Raw genomic sequence first — 19,169 nt, forward strand, 5'->3', positions numbered from 1 at the left:
AAAAAAAGACAAATTTTCAAAAATCTTCTCTACTCCCACGCGTGTGAGATAAAAACTGGTTGCATGGTTATAATGTCCATGAAGCCATCTACCAAAATTGTGAAATTTATGGCCCCTGGGCCAGGGGTTCTGGCTCAAGGGTGGAATCAATATGGCCATATAGTAAAAATGTATTAAATCTTAGAAAATCTTCTCTACTACCATATATATTTTTTAAAAACTAAATGCATGATTATGATGTCCATGAAGCCCTCTACCAAAATTGTGAAATTTATGGCCCCTGGGTCAGGGGTTCTGGCTCAAGGGTGGAATCAATATGGCCATATAGTAAAAAATGTAATAAATCTTAGAAAATCTTCTCTTCTACCATATATATTTTTTAAAAACTAAATGCATGATTATGATGTCCATGAAGCCCTCTACCTAAATTGTGAAATTCATGCCCCATGGGTCAGGGGTTCAGGCTCTAGGGTGGGGCCAATATGGCCAAACATTAAAAGTGTATTAAATCTTAGAAAATCTTCTTCTCTACTATCATATATATTTGTTAAAAACTAAATGCATGATAATGATGTCCATGAAGCCCTCAACCTAAATTGTGAAATTCATGACCCATTGGTCAGGGGTTCAGGCTCTAGGGTGGGGCCAATATGGCCATATAGTAAAAATGTATTAAATCTTAGAAAATCTTCTTCTCTACTCCCATATATATTTGTTAAAAACTAAATGCATGATTAAGATGTCCATGAGGCCCTTTATCAAAATTGTGAAACTCATGACCCCTGGGTCAGGGTTTCAGGCTCTAGGGTGGGGCCAATTTGGCCAAATAGTAAAAATGTAATAAATCTTAGAAAATCTTCTCTTCTACCATATATATTTTTTAAAAACTAAATGCATGATTATGATGTCCATGAAGCCCTCTACCTAAATTGTGAAATTCATGCCCCATGGGTCAGGGGTTCAGGCTCTAGGGTGGGGCCAATATGGCCAAACATTAAAAGTGTATTAAATCTTAGAAAATCTTCTTCTCTACTCTCATATATATTTGTTAAAAACTAAATGCATGATAATGATGTCCATGAAGCCCTCAACCTAAATTGTGAAATTCATGACCCCTTGGTCAGGGGTTCAGGCTCTAGGGTGGGGCCAATATGGCCATATAGTAAAAATGTATTAAATCTTAGAAAATCTTCTTCTCTACTCCCATATATATTTGTTAAAAACTAAATGCATGATTAAGATGTCCATGAGGCCCTTTATCAAAATTGTGAAACTCATGGCCCCTGGGTCAGGGTTTCAGGCTCTAGGGTGGGGCCAATTTGGCCAAATAGTAAAAATGTATTAAATCTTAGAAAATCTTCTTCTCTACTCACATATATATTTGTTAAAAACTAAATGCATGGTTATGATGTCCATGAAGCCCTCTACCTTAATTGTGAAATTCATGACCCCTGGGTCAGGGATTCAGGCTCTAGGGTGGGGCCAATATGGCCATGTAGTAAAAATGTTTTAAATCTTAGAAAATCTTCTCTACTCCCACACATGTGAGCAAAAAACTGAATACTTGGTTATAATGTCCATGAGGGCCTCTACTAAAATTGTGAAATTCATGACCCCTTTGTTAGGTGTTCAGGCTCTAGGGTGGGGCCAAAATGGCCATATAGTAAAAATGTTTTAAATCTTAAAAAATCTTCTTCTGTACTCCCACACATGAAACTGAATACATGGTTATGATATCCACAATGTCCTTTACCTAAATTGTGAAATTCATGGCCCCTGGGTCAGGGGTTTAGGACATGAGGAGGGGGGGGCAATATGGCAATATAGTGTTAATGCATATAATGTTTAAAAATCTTCTTCTCTATTCTCACACATCTGTATAAAAAACTGACAAATAATTATGTTTACCAGGAAGTCCTCTACTGAAATTTTAATTTTCATGCCCCCTCAAGGATGAGTTTTGACTCTAGGGCAGGGCCAAAATGGATGTATAGATGTTAATGCATATAACGTTAAAAAATTATCTTCTTTACTCCCACACACCTGAAAGGAAAATTGAATTCATGATTTTGTAGATCAGATCTTTTAGTTTTTCACAAAAAATTATAGGTTTCACAGTTCTTTTTGAAATGTGGTGGTCATTACAAATTTATAATTTTTCTACTCCAGTATGAAACCTAATTAATTAGATGCATATATGAGACTCCATGACAAGTTTGTGTATGGGATATATGCTACTCAGGTGACCGTTAAGGCCAATTGGCCTCTTGTTATTTCAGCGAATATATCGAGTTAATTTCCTGCTATACAGTAACTTTAAAATACTGTGATTCTTGTAAAGCTTTTATCTATCGATCAGACATGTTCATGTGTACCTTTGCTTTTTATATATCATTATCGTTAATATTTTATAATTGAAAAATTAAGCTTTATAAACCATATTAATTGCCGGTATTGTTTCTATGATTCATCAACTAGTATATCAATGATAAGAGATGATAAATGAGTTTTACACAATAACATTATTATTATTTTCAATCATTTGCCTTTATTTTATTTTCTTAGACATATGGTAAGAATATTCAAATTGCGTTAGATTTTCACCTGGTCTATTTAGTGTTTTTACTACAGTATACATCAACTGTACATACATAATCTGTTAACTTGTTTATTCTGCTGAGTCTATCCAAAAAACCATCAGTTCTGTTCAGCTCGGTGTTTTCTAACTTTGCCAACATTTTAAAAAATACAGGTAGATCTGTGTTGGCTAAGTGGGAATGGGGTGCATGTGGAGAACAAAAGAATTTAATTACAGGTAAGCTATAGCCTGTTTTCAGATAAAAGAGGGAGGAAAAAGTTATTTGTTAGCCTACAGAAGGATAAGTACATGTTAGAATTAAGCTTCTGTCCCTGTACTTTATTTTATTTAAATAATTCAGATAAATATGACATTTTTAAAGTTGTTTTGTTTGTTTGTTTGTTGTTTGGGTTTTTTTTTGTTTTTTAGGGGTTTTTTTTTTGGGGGGGGAGGGGGGGGTCTGTTTGCTTTTTCAGCTTACCCCCTTTGAATTCTCTAAACTCTATGAACAATGCATTGAGACGGGTACTTTTTATATATTTTTTATTTTTAAAATACCACCAGGAATGAATAATAATTATTACATAACATTTTTACAATGGCGCTGATCAATTCTGATTTTTGTAGAAAAACTCCACTGACGCGTTGACAAATTACGGAAAAAGAAAGATGAATATAAAAGGCGCCTTAAAGATGAAGGGAAAATATTAAAGGAGGTGCAAAAAGAGAATAGACTTTTTGAGTCCGAGTTGTTCATTTCGAGGGCTTTGTGTCCCGGGCTCTGTGTAAGATCTGTCTGGTCAGTGAGGTGTCTCTGATGTACCCGCTGTGTGAGCACGCATTGGTCTGTAGGTCATGCCACGAGCGAAACAACCAAAAACCTTATCCTGGCCTTTGGAATGTTTTTGTCACTGGAATTTAGACCACTTAGTTTCAGTTTCGCAGTAAAAATTGTGCCTCGTGTTTATAGTCTATTTCCTAGAATCTAGGTACTTGAAGTCAAATATAAAATCTAGACGTCTGTTGATTTTAAATTTTATCTCCATTAACAGGTGGATAAAATAAGTTCTGGAAATGAATGTGACAATAGAAAATATAGAATGTTTCTTCTGTTGCAACAATAAACATGCTTAGTAGCGATCCCCCCAAGAATTTCGAAAAGATCTGCATCTGACCTAGTAATAGCCTCAATAGTAAAATAGACTGTGCAGAATGTTCTTTGAAAATGGCTCGATATATTAGGTGTTTATACAAAACAGGCACCCATTCTCTTTTTTAGATATTAAAGGTATTGCTAATCAAAAGCATCACACATGGCTATGATTTTATCAAGCAACCCAATGTTTATACTTTCAACCATGTGTAGAACGATAACACTGTTCTGAACATCGTTTATTTAAATAACAGCTTGATGATGAAATGAGACAAATATCTTAATAGATTTTCATGTGTTAACATAAATCAAAGTAGGATATATGAAAAACGACCAGCACTTACGTAATTTGAAAATATTATCCGAACACTTATACTTCCGCTCGAAATTTCACAGGAACTAAACAAATCTCGGGGAAGTCTCGTGAATTTTTATTCGAGCACCTCTGGATTTATTACATACTTAGCAAAGATAAAGAAAACATTCCGAACACATTCGCAGGGGTGCTGAATACGACTATCTCTTGCTCATTGATCTCTGATACGGTGTTATATATATCAAGATTATGAATATAAACTATTTGGAGAATGTTAGATATACCATATACTCTTTTAACCAAAGTTTTGTTTTGTTTGTTTAAATTGTATAAAAATATAAGTATTAATTTGAATTCGGGTTTACTATCGTTGGAGATTAGACAGATTACAATATTGAATATTAACTTCTATTTAAAAATCTCAATTTTCGTTTTTAGAGTGCACGGAACAAGTAAGACAAAATGTCACTAATCATTAAAAAAAAATCTAAATAATTATGAAGATTTTTCAACGGTTAAAAAGATTGATTTTTTTTCTCGTACTGATAAGCGGTATAAAGATATTTACATATACCTTGTAGCAGTACTTGACTTCCATAAATGTCACAAGTCAGGTTAAAATTATCGAGAAGGAACTCAGGTTAAAGGTAAGAAATGCAAGCATGCAAATTCTTTTTAAAGTGATTTAATATAAGGCTAGATTACTCTTGCTATAAATTGTTGTAAATTTGATCTTGATGATGAAACGGATACCCGTAGACCAATGAATGTCAATGTCAATGTGTATCATATTAAACTACGCATGAGCCTTTTGAAAACGCACACTCTTATGCACATTTATGCAATTTAATTTTGTTGTTTAAAATTAATTTGGTAATTATATATAGTTTTAATTATTATTTCACATAGAGATAGTTAATTTAGATATGTACTTTCACTTTAAAATAGTCGGGTCGTTGTCCTATTAATATCATTCCGAGACTCCAACTACATGTTCAATCAGATCATGAGGAAGGCAGAAAAGCAAATACTAGTATACGAGGAATGTCATTTAATATAAAAACTTTATTGTCGCTTTTTGATTGTTTTATTGGCGGAATTGTTAACTATTGTTCAGAAATACGGGTAAATAATAAAAGTTGCAGTATCGAGAAACTTCATACAGACTTTTGGAAACGAATTTTCGGAGTTCAGAAACGTACAAATACTGGTTATTTATACAGTACTGTAGTATATGTTATTCTTCGTACGTGCACAAGTTCTCCTGTAAATACACTGTACACACTACCACCTCATGTCATACGTTATACTGATAAACTGTAATGCTTAAAGAAATAAAAAATTGAGAATTTAGCCCGACCGAAGGCTATAGGATGCGATATAAAAATGCCATGTCGTGATTTTTATAGCATTTAATATTTATAAGTTTGACGAGATATAGGCCATTCTACTTCTAATTGGTTTAAAAATATCTTTGATATAACTGCATCAATGAAATTTACTTTTCTTCCCTGTTCTAATTCAACACTATTTATAGAACGGGAATTTCCAAAAACTGCCAACAAATTGTAAAATTATTACTCTCAGATTGTAATCAAACAAAATGCAACTACATAAATATAAAACTTATATTAATATGGCGAGTTGGCTGTTCCAGAAATCATATTCAAAAAGCTTGCATATATAGTGAAGATTCTTAATTGTTAAAATCGTAATCCCGGGCTCATACAGCAGTATCAAGAGGGGTTCAAAGTTTTAACAAAGAAATACATAGGGAAAATTAATGGTTATAATTGTGACACCCGGACCTAAACTATGGTCCCAAGACGGGTTCAAAGTTTAACATACAAGTATATAAGGGAAATGATTAAAATCTTCTTCACAATAACAACAATGCTACAATGTGTGATGTTATTAGACAAGCATTTTAAAGTAGTGTAGATTCTAAACAGTAAAAACCATGACCTCAGGACCAATACTGGGGCCCTAAGAGGGGTTCAAGTTTAACAGAGATCTGAGATATCTATGGAACATTTTTTAAATCTTTTTCTTAAGAACATAACATATACATTGCTACAATTTGTGATATTAATATATTTACATTCAGTGTACATTTCCTCTTATGTTTGCGTTGGAAATCTGCGACGTTCAATTTTCTAGGAATACACTTTGCAAATTCATGCGCCATGAGCACAGATATAAACGTCATCACGTGTATTGAGTATATATATTTTTATAAGATTAAATGAAACGTTCAATCTTACAAAACCAATTTGATATGAACTTTTGAAAATAATCATTAAATTATATTCTTAATAAAAAAGATTTTTATCTTCAAAGTTTCTGGCACTATATTTTTAGTCGCGAAGGCGAACTAAATAAGATGTTAATATGGCTGTTCCATGTATGTTTCATATCCCTGACTGAGAGCGTATATAATGGCTTTACAGCAACGATACACATATATATCATACAAATGGACATCAGTATGAATATAAATATAAACATTGAATGCCTACTTTTAGACGTCGTCGGTCCTATGTCACACACCAAGCGGTACAAACAATGCAAATCATATCGCGCTAACGCGCGGTATTCAATTATCTGCACCGCTTGGTGTGTTATAGGACCGACGACATCTAAAAATAAGCATTCAATGCTTAAATGCAAACAAGCATCCGGTAGTGTAAATTCTAGACTGTTAAAGATATACACGATATAATTTGCGTCAATTTTGAATGACAGTGAAACGCATGTGTTTGTCTACTTATAAAAGTACATTTATTCGGTAAATAACAACGGTGAATTCCATCTCGTTACAGAGATATAGATTTTTAATTGTTCATTTTCCTGCCACGAAAGTATTAATACCTTTTCATGGGTAATTAATGAAGGAAGAGCGAAACCGACCTAATTGCACATGTCCGCGGGAAATACCCTTACTTTTGCATTAATTAACACTTACAGGATCTAAAAATAGCACATTGGGGAAATACATTGGCCGGTCTACGTCATTTTGTAAAGGAAGTATTCATATTTATTTTTTCTTTTGTTTGTACTCGTATATCAGACAAATTTATGCTTTACAGAAAATATCCTTTCCTTTGTGAAACTATTACAATTATGAAGATGTTGACCCTTTATCAATTTTTGTATGATAGACTGAATTTAGATGTCGATATCACGTGATAGATTGATATTCATGAGAATGCATTATTTTCCTGGCAGGAAAATAAATATTTTTTATTGTTAAATATTTAACATTATTGTTACGTGATCGAATTGAGCATTGTTATTAACAGCATGAAGGTAACTTTTATAAGTAATCAAACACGTACATTTTCCCCGTTATTCAAAATTGACGCAAATTATAGCGGGTATAGCTTTCAAACCAAGACACTCGATGAATACTGGGGCCGCAAGAATTAGAGTTCACACTTTTACATAGAAACATACTTTTATGGGTTTTTTTTATCTTCTTCTCAAGAACTACTTTGTTTCAGGTAGTGAAATATTCATTCAAACATTTTCGAAAAGTAAACATATGCTAAATTGTTAAAACCTCGACCCCGAGGCTAAAACTGGTGCCCCGAGAGGGGTTCAAAGTTCAACACGTAAGTAAAGTCTATTAAAGATTGGGCTGAATAAGCCTTATAGTAGGTTGTGTCAGTTGAGCAACAACCCTAGCTTTCACGCTTGGCAAGTTTTAGACAATACTTTTACATTTTAGTGTGGTGTAATAATCGTCGTAAATATTATCAGCCCAATAAATAAGCTCAATAAAATTCTTGCGACCTCTACTTGAATTCTTTCAAGCAATTATCAGTTGATTGTATATCACTGAAACCATGAATTCTAAGTTTAAAAATCGATACGCTATCAAAGGCCTAGTATGGTTTATGTGGTTACTTCATAAGAAAAAGGTGCTTTATTATATTATGCTGTGGTTATAAGTCCCCTACCGCTTTCACCGGAGGAAACTATAGATTTCCTTTGCGTCCGTCAGTCTGTCTGTCTGTCTAACCGTCTGTTTGTCCCGTTTCAGTTTTCCATTTTTTTTTCGTTATGCGTTTGAGTAATAAATAAATGTAATGTCAAACTTGCTGAACAGCTTTAAAATGTCAAACAAAAGATCATATTTACAGTTTTTTAGCGCCTGATTGTCATATTTTCAAGAACATAGACTTTTTACATTCCAATTTTTGTTAATGATCAGGTTCGTGTTCGGTGTGTACTGAATAAACAAGTATGTTATCAGTAATAATATCGTGCATTACTTATATAATTACTATTATCATTACTCACAATGAAATAATTTCAATCTGTAAAATAGTGTCAAATATTGTGTTTTTCATTTTATCGACTAGTATTTTTGTGGTATTATTACAATCGGGTTCGTAATTAGGTTTGGGTCGTAAAAATTAACTGTTTGGTTTCTATAGGTATCACACCAGTAATTGTTTTCACAATATAGCACTATAGAGGGGAAACAATTCTTAATCAAAGTACTGAAGTACTGAAAGCCGGGCTCTTTTAGTGTGTCTTTATGCATATTGTGTAGAAAGGACTAAATCTCTCTCTCTCTCTCTCTCTCTCTCTCTCTCTCTCTCTCTCTCTCTCTCTCTCCATATCAAGTGTATTTAGAAACAAACAAAATACTATACTGTACATACAGAGAAATTTCGAAAGACGCTGTATAATGCGTTGTATTCTCTCTCTCTCTCTCTCTCTCTCTCTCTCTCTCTCTCTCTCTCTCTCTCTCTCTCTCTCTCTCTCTCTCTCTCTCATGCTTTTAATGTCGGCAAAGCGTCAGAGAGCGACCAAATTTTGTATGTGGCTATAAACAAAAATATGTCTGTCTAGTAGAAAAACGTTAACAGTTGCTGCCTTTAATTTTGCAACAAGCGTTATATATTCAACCCACATTTCTTCAACGCGCAGCAAAGTAGTTCATTAAAATTCATGCGCATTGTATGTGTCCAAAATGCATAGTCTTGTATTTAAAACATGTTATTAATAAGAAAACGAAAAAGATAGACAGTTCTCTCGAAATTAAAAAAAACCACATGCAGTGCCAACACTTTTGACAAAACGTGGCTCTTTGTGTAACTATTTGGTATAGCGGAAGCTTTTACTTTGACGCTGTTTGGTTTTTTGTTTACTTTTGAAGTTGGGCTATTTATAGTAACATTGGCGATTTGCCTGCGTACAGCCAGGACTCTGCTTTCAGTAGAGCCCGGCTAAAAATTAGTTTGTATTTCTCATGACAAAATTTTCGGAAGAAAATTTACTTGTTACCTATCTCATCAGCTAACACCATAAAAAGGGCAAGCGATACGGCATTTTCTCAAAAGATCTAGCTCCAAACAGATCTTCCCTCATAACCACGTGTTTTCCGTTTGTATGAAAACTAACGGCACACTCCCCTGGAAGCTGCTGCATGTGCCCTGAAAGAAGAAGTCAATTACCGGTGTGATACCTTTATTCGAGGTACAGAAGACGGTAAGCAATGATATTGTGCGTAACAGTGCATTGTTTTCACAAATTTCGAGATGCGAATGCACTTGGCGAAATTACACGAGATAAAATAGAGTATTATTTTACTCACTTTGTATTTAATTCCGATATCAAATGTATAGGTTGAATTTCCTGGGTTCTTTTATCTCTTATTTAAGTATAACATGTCAAATACATGTATTATCATTCAACTAAACAGTGGAAATTTAAATCTCAAAGAAAATATGTTATATGTAATTACCACGGAAGCCCTGGGAGGACATTGATTTACTTCTTATTTGTTATGAGCCCTGGAAGAAGATATTGAATTACTTGTTAATTGTTATGACTTATTTATTTTGACTTAATTATCATTTGATAAGACTGTAATGAATAAATACAAATTCATCTTATTATTCTTTCAAATTTTAAAAAATCTAGGTTTGCTGACTTTCTCAGGATAAAAAAAGCAGTAACCGTTGTGCTATGTATTATGATGATTTCATTTACCTGTACTAGTATGTATTTTACAAAATCTGGAATAGTGATTTACACTGACTAACAGTTATTCATTTGAATATTTTGGAATGTACTTAAACAAGGATGAAAAATATTAGAAAGGCAAAAGATTAAATATACCCAAAAAAAGGAGTTGTCATAGATATATTTTTTCCATTATTTCTTATCTTTGCATGCATTTATCTAGAGGGTTGACGATCCAGAAAACATTTTAAAATCATAAGCTCCCTTCTCTTTTGCAAAATTTTAAACATATCAAATTCGCATAGTAAATTAACTGAGAAAAGACATTAGACCTCACACCAACCTCCAGTAAAAAATTGTTCCAGGCATAATTTTGAGTAAAATTACAAAATATTAACTTTTACTATGCATATATGTACAAGTTGGCTTGTACAGAAGAGAGAGAATTTTTTTGTATCCAAATAAGATGCATTGAAAATTGACGCTAAACATAAAAAACTAAAAATAATACATGCATTATTTTTTAAAACATTTTTATTCTCAAAAACAAAAAACATATGCCAATACCTATAGCTTTTCGGACATCCATTCAATTGAATTGAAATGCTTATTGACTTGGACTGTCATCACACTTTTGGGTGTAAAAACCTTCTTTACCAGGGGTATTTAGGTTCATGTTGAAACACATGCTGATATGGTAATTTGGTAGAGAAAATCTTAAATTTGGGGGGTTTTCTAATACTGAGACTGGAGCTGATTGTCGTAGAGATGAGAAATTAATATAAAATGATAAATAACTAGAAAATAACAAAATGAACAATTAAGTATTAAGAATGCTAGTGTTTTTATTTTCACAACCCCAATGTGGCCTTGATGTAGATCGAGGCCACAATTTGACACTCTGTCTTTGAATATTTGATACTTGACCAAGTTCACTCTGAGTCCATATTCTGCCAGTCTGCCAAGTATAGCATCCAAGTTCAAATGTTCTGCTTCATCCTTGCCTGTAATGATCACCAATGATACACTTCACTCCAGGAAGTCCTTGAAGAACCCTATTCATTAAACGCTGCCAAATTGCTGGTGCAGAAGAAACTCTATATACAAGGCGATTATAACGATAGAACCCCTTTTCTGTGTTGATGGTGAATAGCGGACGCGACTATTCATCTACCTCCATTTGAAGGGAAGCATGCTTTAAATCAACCTTGAAAACAGAGGATACTGATCTACTTCTAAAACGGGATTAAGAGTCACCTTGAAATCGCCACACACACGAACTGATCCATTCTTTTTACTGACAGAAACAATTGGTGTTGCCCTGCACTGAGGTCACAGTTTTCTAGAATACCATATTTCACCAACTTTTCAAGTTCTATTTCAACTTTGGGTTTCTATATGATACGTGTCTCCTTTTTTACATAGTCAATTTTGCCTTAATTCCTTTCAGAGTTCCCCAATCCTCCTGGAACACAATTGATTGTTTGTCAAAAAGAGTATTTAGATTTCTCTGTGTTTTGGATGCTACCACTGCTTTGATTTCCAGCCGGTTCAGTGTAATATGTTTCAGCCAATGCCGACCAAACAGTGCAACTCCAGCATTTTTCATAACATACAGTTTCAGGTTTCTGCACTGCCCCCGTCACACCAACATGTTTCAACCTTTCTCCTATTTAAGTCATTAATACAATATCACTAGGTTGTATCTTAAGTTTTGGGATTTTCGTGTTGAAAATTTTCTCTGGAATTACAGACACTGCTGCCCCCGAAAGACAGTATCCAATTCCAAAGTTTTTATGTACGTTTGGTTAACATCACTATCACCATCCATCATGTGAACACTTTTTGTTTCTTTCCCCTTCACTTGGGTACGACATGCATGTTTAGCTTGGCCCTTGTTGTGACATTTAAAACACTCTTTGTCTCGGTAATAGCAGCTTGTGGAATGTGATCCCTGTTGCACCAGAAACAAGGATTTCCTCCTTTTTATCCAAATTTCAATGATATTTCACCATATCAATCAGATTTGTTCTTCACATACAGTTTATGTACACTTTGACTAGCACCAGGACCGCGCTTAGATTGAAGTTCTGAAGCATCCCGCGCTGGTGTTTCCTTTGCGACAGCAATGTCTAATACGGTTGTAAAGGTAAGGTCTGCTTCAGACAAGAGCCTCTTTTGTATGTGTTCGTTACATAATCCACAAACCAGTCTGTCTCTGAGCATGTCGTCCAATATTGCCTCGTCAAATAAACGATGGTCTGACAATTTTCTCATTGCTGCTACGTAATCAAGAACGGTCTCGCCCTCTGCATGTTCTCTTTTTCCAAAACGAAAACATTCAGCAATATGAGAGGTTTTGGGCACAAATGTTTCTGTAGTGTCATTTCTAAGATTTCGTAGCTTACTTCGGAAGGTTTCTAGGGTCTCATGAGTCCTTGTAGCAAGGAATAAGTGCTACCACCAATCAATATGGTGACTTTCTTCTCGTTTGCAACATGTTCGCAGATAAAACATTGCTCAAGACGTTCTTGGTAGGAGTCCCAGGACTCTACTGCGAATTAAAAATAGTTCTAACCGACCTATTTTGCCTGCCTTTACTGTGCTGTAAGCACGTGGACGTTAAAGAGCGATATCGACACACAATCTGAACGAATGCTTTCACAATTCGACAGCGGCACAGTTAAACACTCATCGCAACAGTTTACTAGTGGTATATGCTATCTCCTTGTTTACGTGGATTTGAATACTATCATCGTCGCCAATGTCATGTTACTATTTGTATAAGAATAATAACTCGAAAATGACGCCACTGAAGTATATATTTTGTATTCATCCGCGTACACACAAACGTAACAGTTAGAATTTTTGGAAGATGAATATGTATTACGTAGCATTGCTTATGCAATACTCTCAGAATGATTGTTTTATGTGAAGATGGTGTTATATTAAATGTGAAGATTGTGCTTTATTATATGAAGAATTTACTTGAAATAATAAAGTAACATCTTCACATAATCAAGCACCATCTTCAAATAATATACATGTAGCATCATCCTCAAATGAAATAACCACAACATATACTAGTAAAAAAGCACCATGGTCTTATGGAATAACCACATAAGGCAGATATGGCGTTCCATACTTTAGAAATTTATGTTTTGAAATTATATTTTTATGCCATATTCAACTGCAAGAAAATGCTGCTGCTGTCATGTTGTAAATTTTGAATTTACTGGGTGGGTGTAAATACAAAATTTACAACATGACAAGTTGTCATGTTGTAAATTTTGTATTTACACCCACCCAGTAAATTCAAAATTTACAACATGACAATGTTGTAAATTTTGTATTTACACCCACCCAGTAAATTCAAAATTTACAACATGACACTGCATTAATTTATTGCTGTCAACATGCAATGCAGAAAGATCTCAATACAAGTATGTCCGCAAAGTTGCTACCATTCATTTGATTCATTCAGTCACTCGGACAGACAGACAGACAGACAGACAGACAGATAGATAGATAGATAGATAGATAGATAGATAGATAGATAGATAGATAGATGTAGATATATAGATAGATGGGTTTTTTTTTTACTTTTCCAGATGCAGCTAGAGTGTTTTGACGTCCACTTTTATGTGCCAGTTGCCGTGGTTACATGTACCTGTTTTCTGGCCATTATCGGGCTCTTCGTGTTTTATACTCGGGGCCTAACAGAAAACTGCTACCCAGCCTATAAAACAGCCAATGAAGTTAACGAAGCCCAAGTGGCTAGAAAGAGGAGACAATTAAGTCGTCGGAGAACGAATAAAAATTTTCATGTATTAGGTACATGTACACAGTAAAAAAAAAAAAAAAAAAAAAAAAAAAAAAAAAATATATATATATATATATATATATATATATATATATATATATATATATATATATATCACTGGGTCATTTAAAATTTGTTCAGTGGGATACACGTGTATATGTATATTTCTAGAAATTAAGAGACATATTATAATTTTAAAGATATTATATAGTTAAAAAATGTAAGAAAAAAAATAGAGGAAATGTGGGATAAGCAATATTAGTTTTAGTTTAAATATTTATTCCAATTTAGTAGCATAAGCTGAAATACATTCTGATATTCTATAATTTTATTGAAAACGAGAAACTTCATATCTTAAATAGGTGTCTACATAGCTGCAGATAACTACATTTAATACCACTAATAAAGCCATCGAGTCTCATCTAAAAGAACGTGAAAAAATATTTGGCCACATGAAATATATACACAATGTAGTATTAAAAACGATATATTTGTGGTTTTAACTACTTGCATCACATCTTTATTATGCTAACTGAAAGTGAACGTAATTTTTTATGTGCAAATTCTACAGTTGGTTACAGTTTGGACACTTCTTCGGATTTCCAGCATGAAATAAGCAGTAGCAACGAATTCTCAATCAGCAGAAGAAGAAGTTACTGCTGCCAGGAACTGGACTTGGAGTCCCAGAAGGATCAGCCATACGTACAGGCAATCCTTCAGTACCACGACTGGAACACCATTGCTGTTGCTCTTGTTTATCTACACAAGCACAGTATGTATTAATAGAAAATGGTTCAGAATAATCGAAGGCTTGTCTAGAGGTTGTCATGCGCAAAAAACAAAGGTTTCATTCTTAAGCAATTTCAAGGTAGATATTGATTCTATAGAGCTATGACAGGAAGCAAGATATTTACATCGACATCGATATCTGTCTGTTCACATACTAATTGGACTTCAACATTTTACGTTTACCGGTTTATATTCCTACTGTATATTTATTTAATTACAAGAATATATCTATATAATATTTGTAAACGGGGGTTCATTGACTTTTTTTTTTTACTTCAGTCTTCTTTTGTGCACTTTTTTCAGAATGCATAATATATTTAGAACTATTAAAACGTACTTCTTATTGTAGATGCTCTTGTAAGAGATGCGAAGACCGTCTTAAGAGCGATACAGCACATGCAGGATCTGGCGGAAGTTCCTGGACGAGGGTTCACAGAGCACATGGGGTTCAATATTCCCAACGATTACATCGAGACTGAGCTCAGGGATACTGTCTTCGATCTACATGATGATTTGACCAGTGATGAATTTATATGGGTCAATAAGGAGTTTCTTCGGAAACATTGTAAATATGTACATGCTTTAATTGCATGTATTTTGTCTTCAAAGTAAAGTATGTTTGATTTATACTATATATTGTGTGCCTTTCGAAGAAGGTAAACCGTTATTCTATATATAACAAATAATCTTAGTCGTTCGGTACAACTTAAGCTTTATAACTAGTCTTATATCTCAGTAGACCTTTGCTTACCAGTCTTCAAATTATAAATAACAAATTGACAAAGTCAAAGACTTCATAAAACTCCCATTGATTTACATGTCTAAACTAAAGAGAGCTTTGAGCAGTTATCAAGGTTCATAAAAAGATTGTATATAATTTTGTCTAGCAATACTTAGGGCCGCGCTCTGCAGGCGCCCTATAGTTATCAGTCTGTCTGTCCGTCTGAGATGGCTTGTCCGGAGCATTTCTTCTCTTCCCTTGGCCCAATCTAGCTCATACTTCACCCACAGAGTGCTTTTGGGTAAAGGATGTGCAATAACCTTAAACCAGGTTTCTAGGTCTAAGGTTAAGGTCATAGTAGAATTATAAATAAAATCCTTGTCTAAACTATATCTTCTCTCCCCTTTGTCCTGACTCCAATCTAGCTCATACTTCACTCACACAGTTTCTATGATCATAGAGTGTGCAGTGACCTGAATAAAGTTTGTAGGTCAAGGGTCAAGGTCATATTGGACCGTGCAAAAATCCTTTTTTCAGGGGATATATACTTCCCACATAGCCCTATTTGGCTCATACTTCAAATAAACAGAGCTTATGAATAACGGGTGTGTAGTGACATTGAAGCAATTTTTAAGGTCATATCAGATCAAACAAAATCCCTTATATACTCTCCACTTAGTCCTTTTTGGCTAATATTTTAATTAAACAGGGCTTTTTGGTTAATGGCATGCAGTGACCTTGAACCAAGTCAATGTGAAGGTCAAAGCAGATCTCTTTTTAATCAGTTTTAGACCATAGATTATTTCTTATTTAGTTAATCTGTTCAGATTAAACAAAAATGCCTATATGCAAGTGGTAATGAGACTGAATTAGGCGTTCTATGCCAGGTGGTAAATTTCGAAGTTATACGTCAAGGTCAAAGCAAAATTCTCTGAAATTCTTTTCATCATATTGCCCATTATATACATGTAAGCAGGGCCCTTTGAGATGGTCACCATCTCAATGTTGTCTAGTTATATGATCTCATTCTATTACTTGACAAAGATGATTGGGGGATATATAAGATAGCGCAAATGCCCATTTGGTTTAGTCTTAAAATACAATTTCAAACATATTTTTTTCAATTAAATTTACTTGATAATTTTGCAAAGTTTGCAAAAGCACAGTTTCTAACTACATTCACGTTCTTTATATTTTAACAAACGATAAGAAAAAAATATATTGCCTAAAGTTTTGGCAGTATCAAAGCCACAGCTTTAAAGCCTAGTTCTACAAGGTAACCTTTAGTATGGTGCTCTAACAACTGAGACATTTCAGGCATAGCAAAGTGCTTTGTTCAAGTGCTGTATGCATTTACGGACTTGTATTATTTTTCTAAAACGTTCATTTGTTGAAATACAAAGTAATAATTTTAATCTAGAACGGGTCATCTCTCCACGTTTTTGTTGATTGAAATCGGTTTGTTTTACATTGGACATTATTGAGACTATGTCAAAAAGATGGAGCACAGATCAACTCTACAAACACAAATTGTAATGTTATTAAAAAAAAAATGGCATTGAAGTTCTAAAAAAATAACACTATTTTGAGGTTTTGTTATGCGCATACGCCATATCATTCCAACCTATTCCAAGTATTGAAGTATTTATGGGTTACAAATCAATGGTAGGATAAATATACATATACATTGTGTTGAATGTTTTGGGTTTTTTTATAATATCAGATTTGCTTATATTTTAATTTTACAGTATCTTATCTATCCTTATACAGACATTTTACACGCCTTATCCACCAATCTTCTTAATACAGATGACAATCATATCAGAGTTCCTACGACGAGTAGATGACCCCTTTTTAAAGATCAATGTTCAACAACTTTTACTCTGATATTCTGTACCGAATTCGCATTTTGTCCGGCCCAATATCTGGATACGAAAAATACCCTGCATTGGACTGTTGTTTCTTGCTTTATTCCTCTTTTTGTATGCTGAAATGACTTATATTTGTAGGCTACCCTCCAACCCCCTGTGAATTTTCAAGAATCTATGAGAAATGCATAGAAACTGGTAATCATATTTTAATGTTCAAACGCCTCTGATTTTAAAGGTTAAGTTACACAATTTCTTCGATGGTGATCTAGACTATAATTTATATTTTGCAATTTGTATTTAGCAAAACTTCGCAAACGATTTGACAAGTTATGGAGGAAGTATAAAAATCTCCAGGAATGCCTAAATGAAAAAGAACAAATATTGGAAGAGAGACGTGAACGGATATCTGAACTCGAAAACCTGGTGCCTCGGGCTTTTTGTAAGATCTGTATGATAGCAGAGGTGTCTGTGGTGTACCAGCCGTGCGAGCACGCCGTGGTCTGCAGGTCCTGTCACGAGCGCGTGATGGCAAGTAAAACAAGGCGGGCACGCACGTGCCATATATGTAACTGTCAGATAAAGAACACCAAAAACTTTATTCTGGCTTAAACTATCATGTCCGATTCTCCATGCAATAATTATTATATATCTTTATTTTTGCATGAAAAGTTATTTTTCTTTTTATGATTAATTTTCATTATATGCAAATTAACTACCGGTATGTTGAACAGGTTTGTTAAATTTGACATAACGACATTTAAGGAAGGAGTCTTTTCTGGTTTTCGACCTGTCAAACGTAAATTTGATTAATTGTTCATTGAATCAAGATGAAAGGAAATCAAAATAGTATATATTTTTTTTCTTTTTTTACTGTCATTCAACTTGGCATAGAAAAAGTAATCAATGTTTAGAGTCTAACACGGACTATATTTTTGGCGTAATATTGGCGTAGGAAAATATCACATGTTTCGCAATTCAGAATTGCTGGAGATCAATGAGTCTGTTTTAGCATTTTAAAAACAATAACATTAATGTAGGGGTTTTTTTCTAGTGTGAAATAATGATATTATACCTGGATTTCAGAATATGTTTTTAAAATATGATTTGCCTATCAAATTAGATTTTTATAAGCTTTTTAAAGCGCCCATTCTAAAATTGCCCATTGATTTTTGTGAAAAAATCCCTAAAATCAGTTTTTCTTTCTTATTAAATGGTCAATATATTAGCTTTTCTGTCAATTCATATCTTTATTTAAAGTCTTCATAATACATAAAAATCAGATATATTTTATTATTGGAAGCATAAGAAAATAATCAAAATTTCTTCAAAATTTACGAAATTTAGAGGAAATGCGGGCTAAGCAATATCAATTTTAGTATAAATATTTATTCCAATTTAGTAGTACAAGCTGATAGATATTCTGATATTCTAACATTTATTGAAGAATAAAATCTTCAAATCTTAAACAAATCTCTACAGAACTACAAAGAGATACACTTATTTGTGTCATCCTTTACGTTGAGGAAAAAGGTAGTGACCTTGACCTGACCTTTATGCGAAAACAAAAAGGTCAAATTTGATTAAACTGATAGAATCATTTAGTAATATGATCCGTTTGCTGTGTCAAAATTGCATGAATTTCTTATTATAAGAAGTATGTTTGGTAACCAGAAGACTCCTTCCTTAAGTGCCAGTATCAACATGATGATGATAACTACATAGTTTATTCGTGTTTAAAATCATTTCACAACACTGTAGATAAAGAAATTATTTAGGAACACTTATAATACTAGTAAATGTGCATGTACGTACAATCCCATAAAAAGCATATTAAAAATGGGAAAGGGGGATAAAAATTGGACTTTTAAAAAGAATGAAATATTATTGTTAAATAATATGTTTCATGGCATCATTGTATCTTAACCATCTATTTTTGTCA

The 19,169-nt window shown here is 33.6% G+C and overlaps 1 protein-coding gene across 1 annotated transcript; it reads left to right on the top strand.

The window, feature by feature from the left end:
- The first annotated feature begins 4,650 nt into the window (after positions 1 to 4,650).
- On the top strand, positions 4,651 to 18,258 carry LOC128167064 (uncharacterized). The gene is made up of 6 exons (XM_052832570.1): positions 4,651 to 4,694; positions 13,638 to 13,860; positions 14,421 to 14,621; positions 14,988 to 15,203; positions 17,369 to 17,425; positions 17,532 to 18,258. The coding sequence occupies exons 2-6, from the start codon at positions 13,638 to 13,640 to the stop codon at positions 17,837 to 17,839; spliced, it is 1,005 nt and encodes a 334-aa protein (XP_052688530.1). The 5' UTR covers positions 4,651 to 4,694; the 3' UTR covers positions 17,840 to 18,258.
- Positions 18,259 to 19,169: the final 911 nt, after the last annotated feature.

This window comes from Crassostrea angulata, chromosome 10, assembly GCF_025612915.1.
Source record: "Crassostrea angulata isolate pt1a10 chromosome 10, ASM2561291v2, whole genome shotgun sequence".
In the NCBI taxonomy this organism is placed as follows: domain Eukaryota; kingdom Metazoa; phylum Mollusca; class Bivalvia; order Ostreida; family Ostreidae; genus Magallana; species Magallana angulata.

What these genes read in the sequence shown, in the direction of transcription:
- LOC128167064 (XM_052832570.1), top strand. Translation starts at nt 13,638, where the DNA reads ATGCAGCTAGAGTGTTTTGACGTCCACTTTTATGTGCCAGTTGCCGTG. An exon ending in TGTTTATCTACACAAGCACA is followed by an intron (nt 14,622 to 14,987) that starts GTATGTATTAAT and finishes TTCTTATTGTAG; the next exon opens with ATGCTCTTGTAAGAGATGCG. An exon ending in TGAGAAATGCATAGAAACTG is followed by an intron (nt 17,426 to 17,531) that starts GTAATCATATTT and finishes ATTTGTATTTAG; the next exon opens with CAAAACTTCGCAAACGATTT.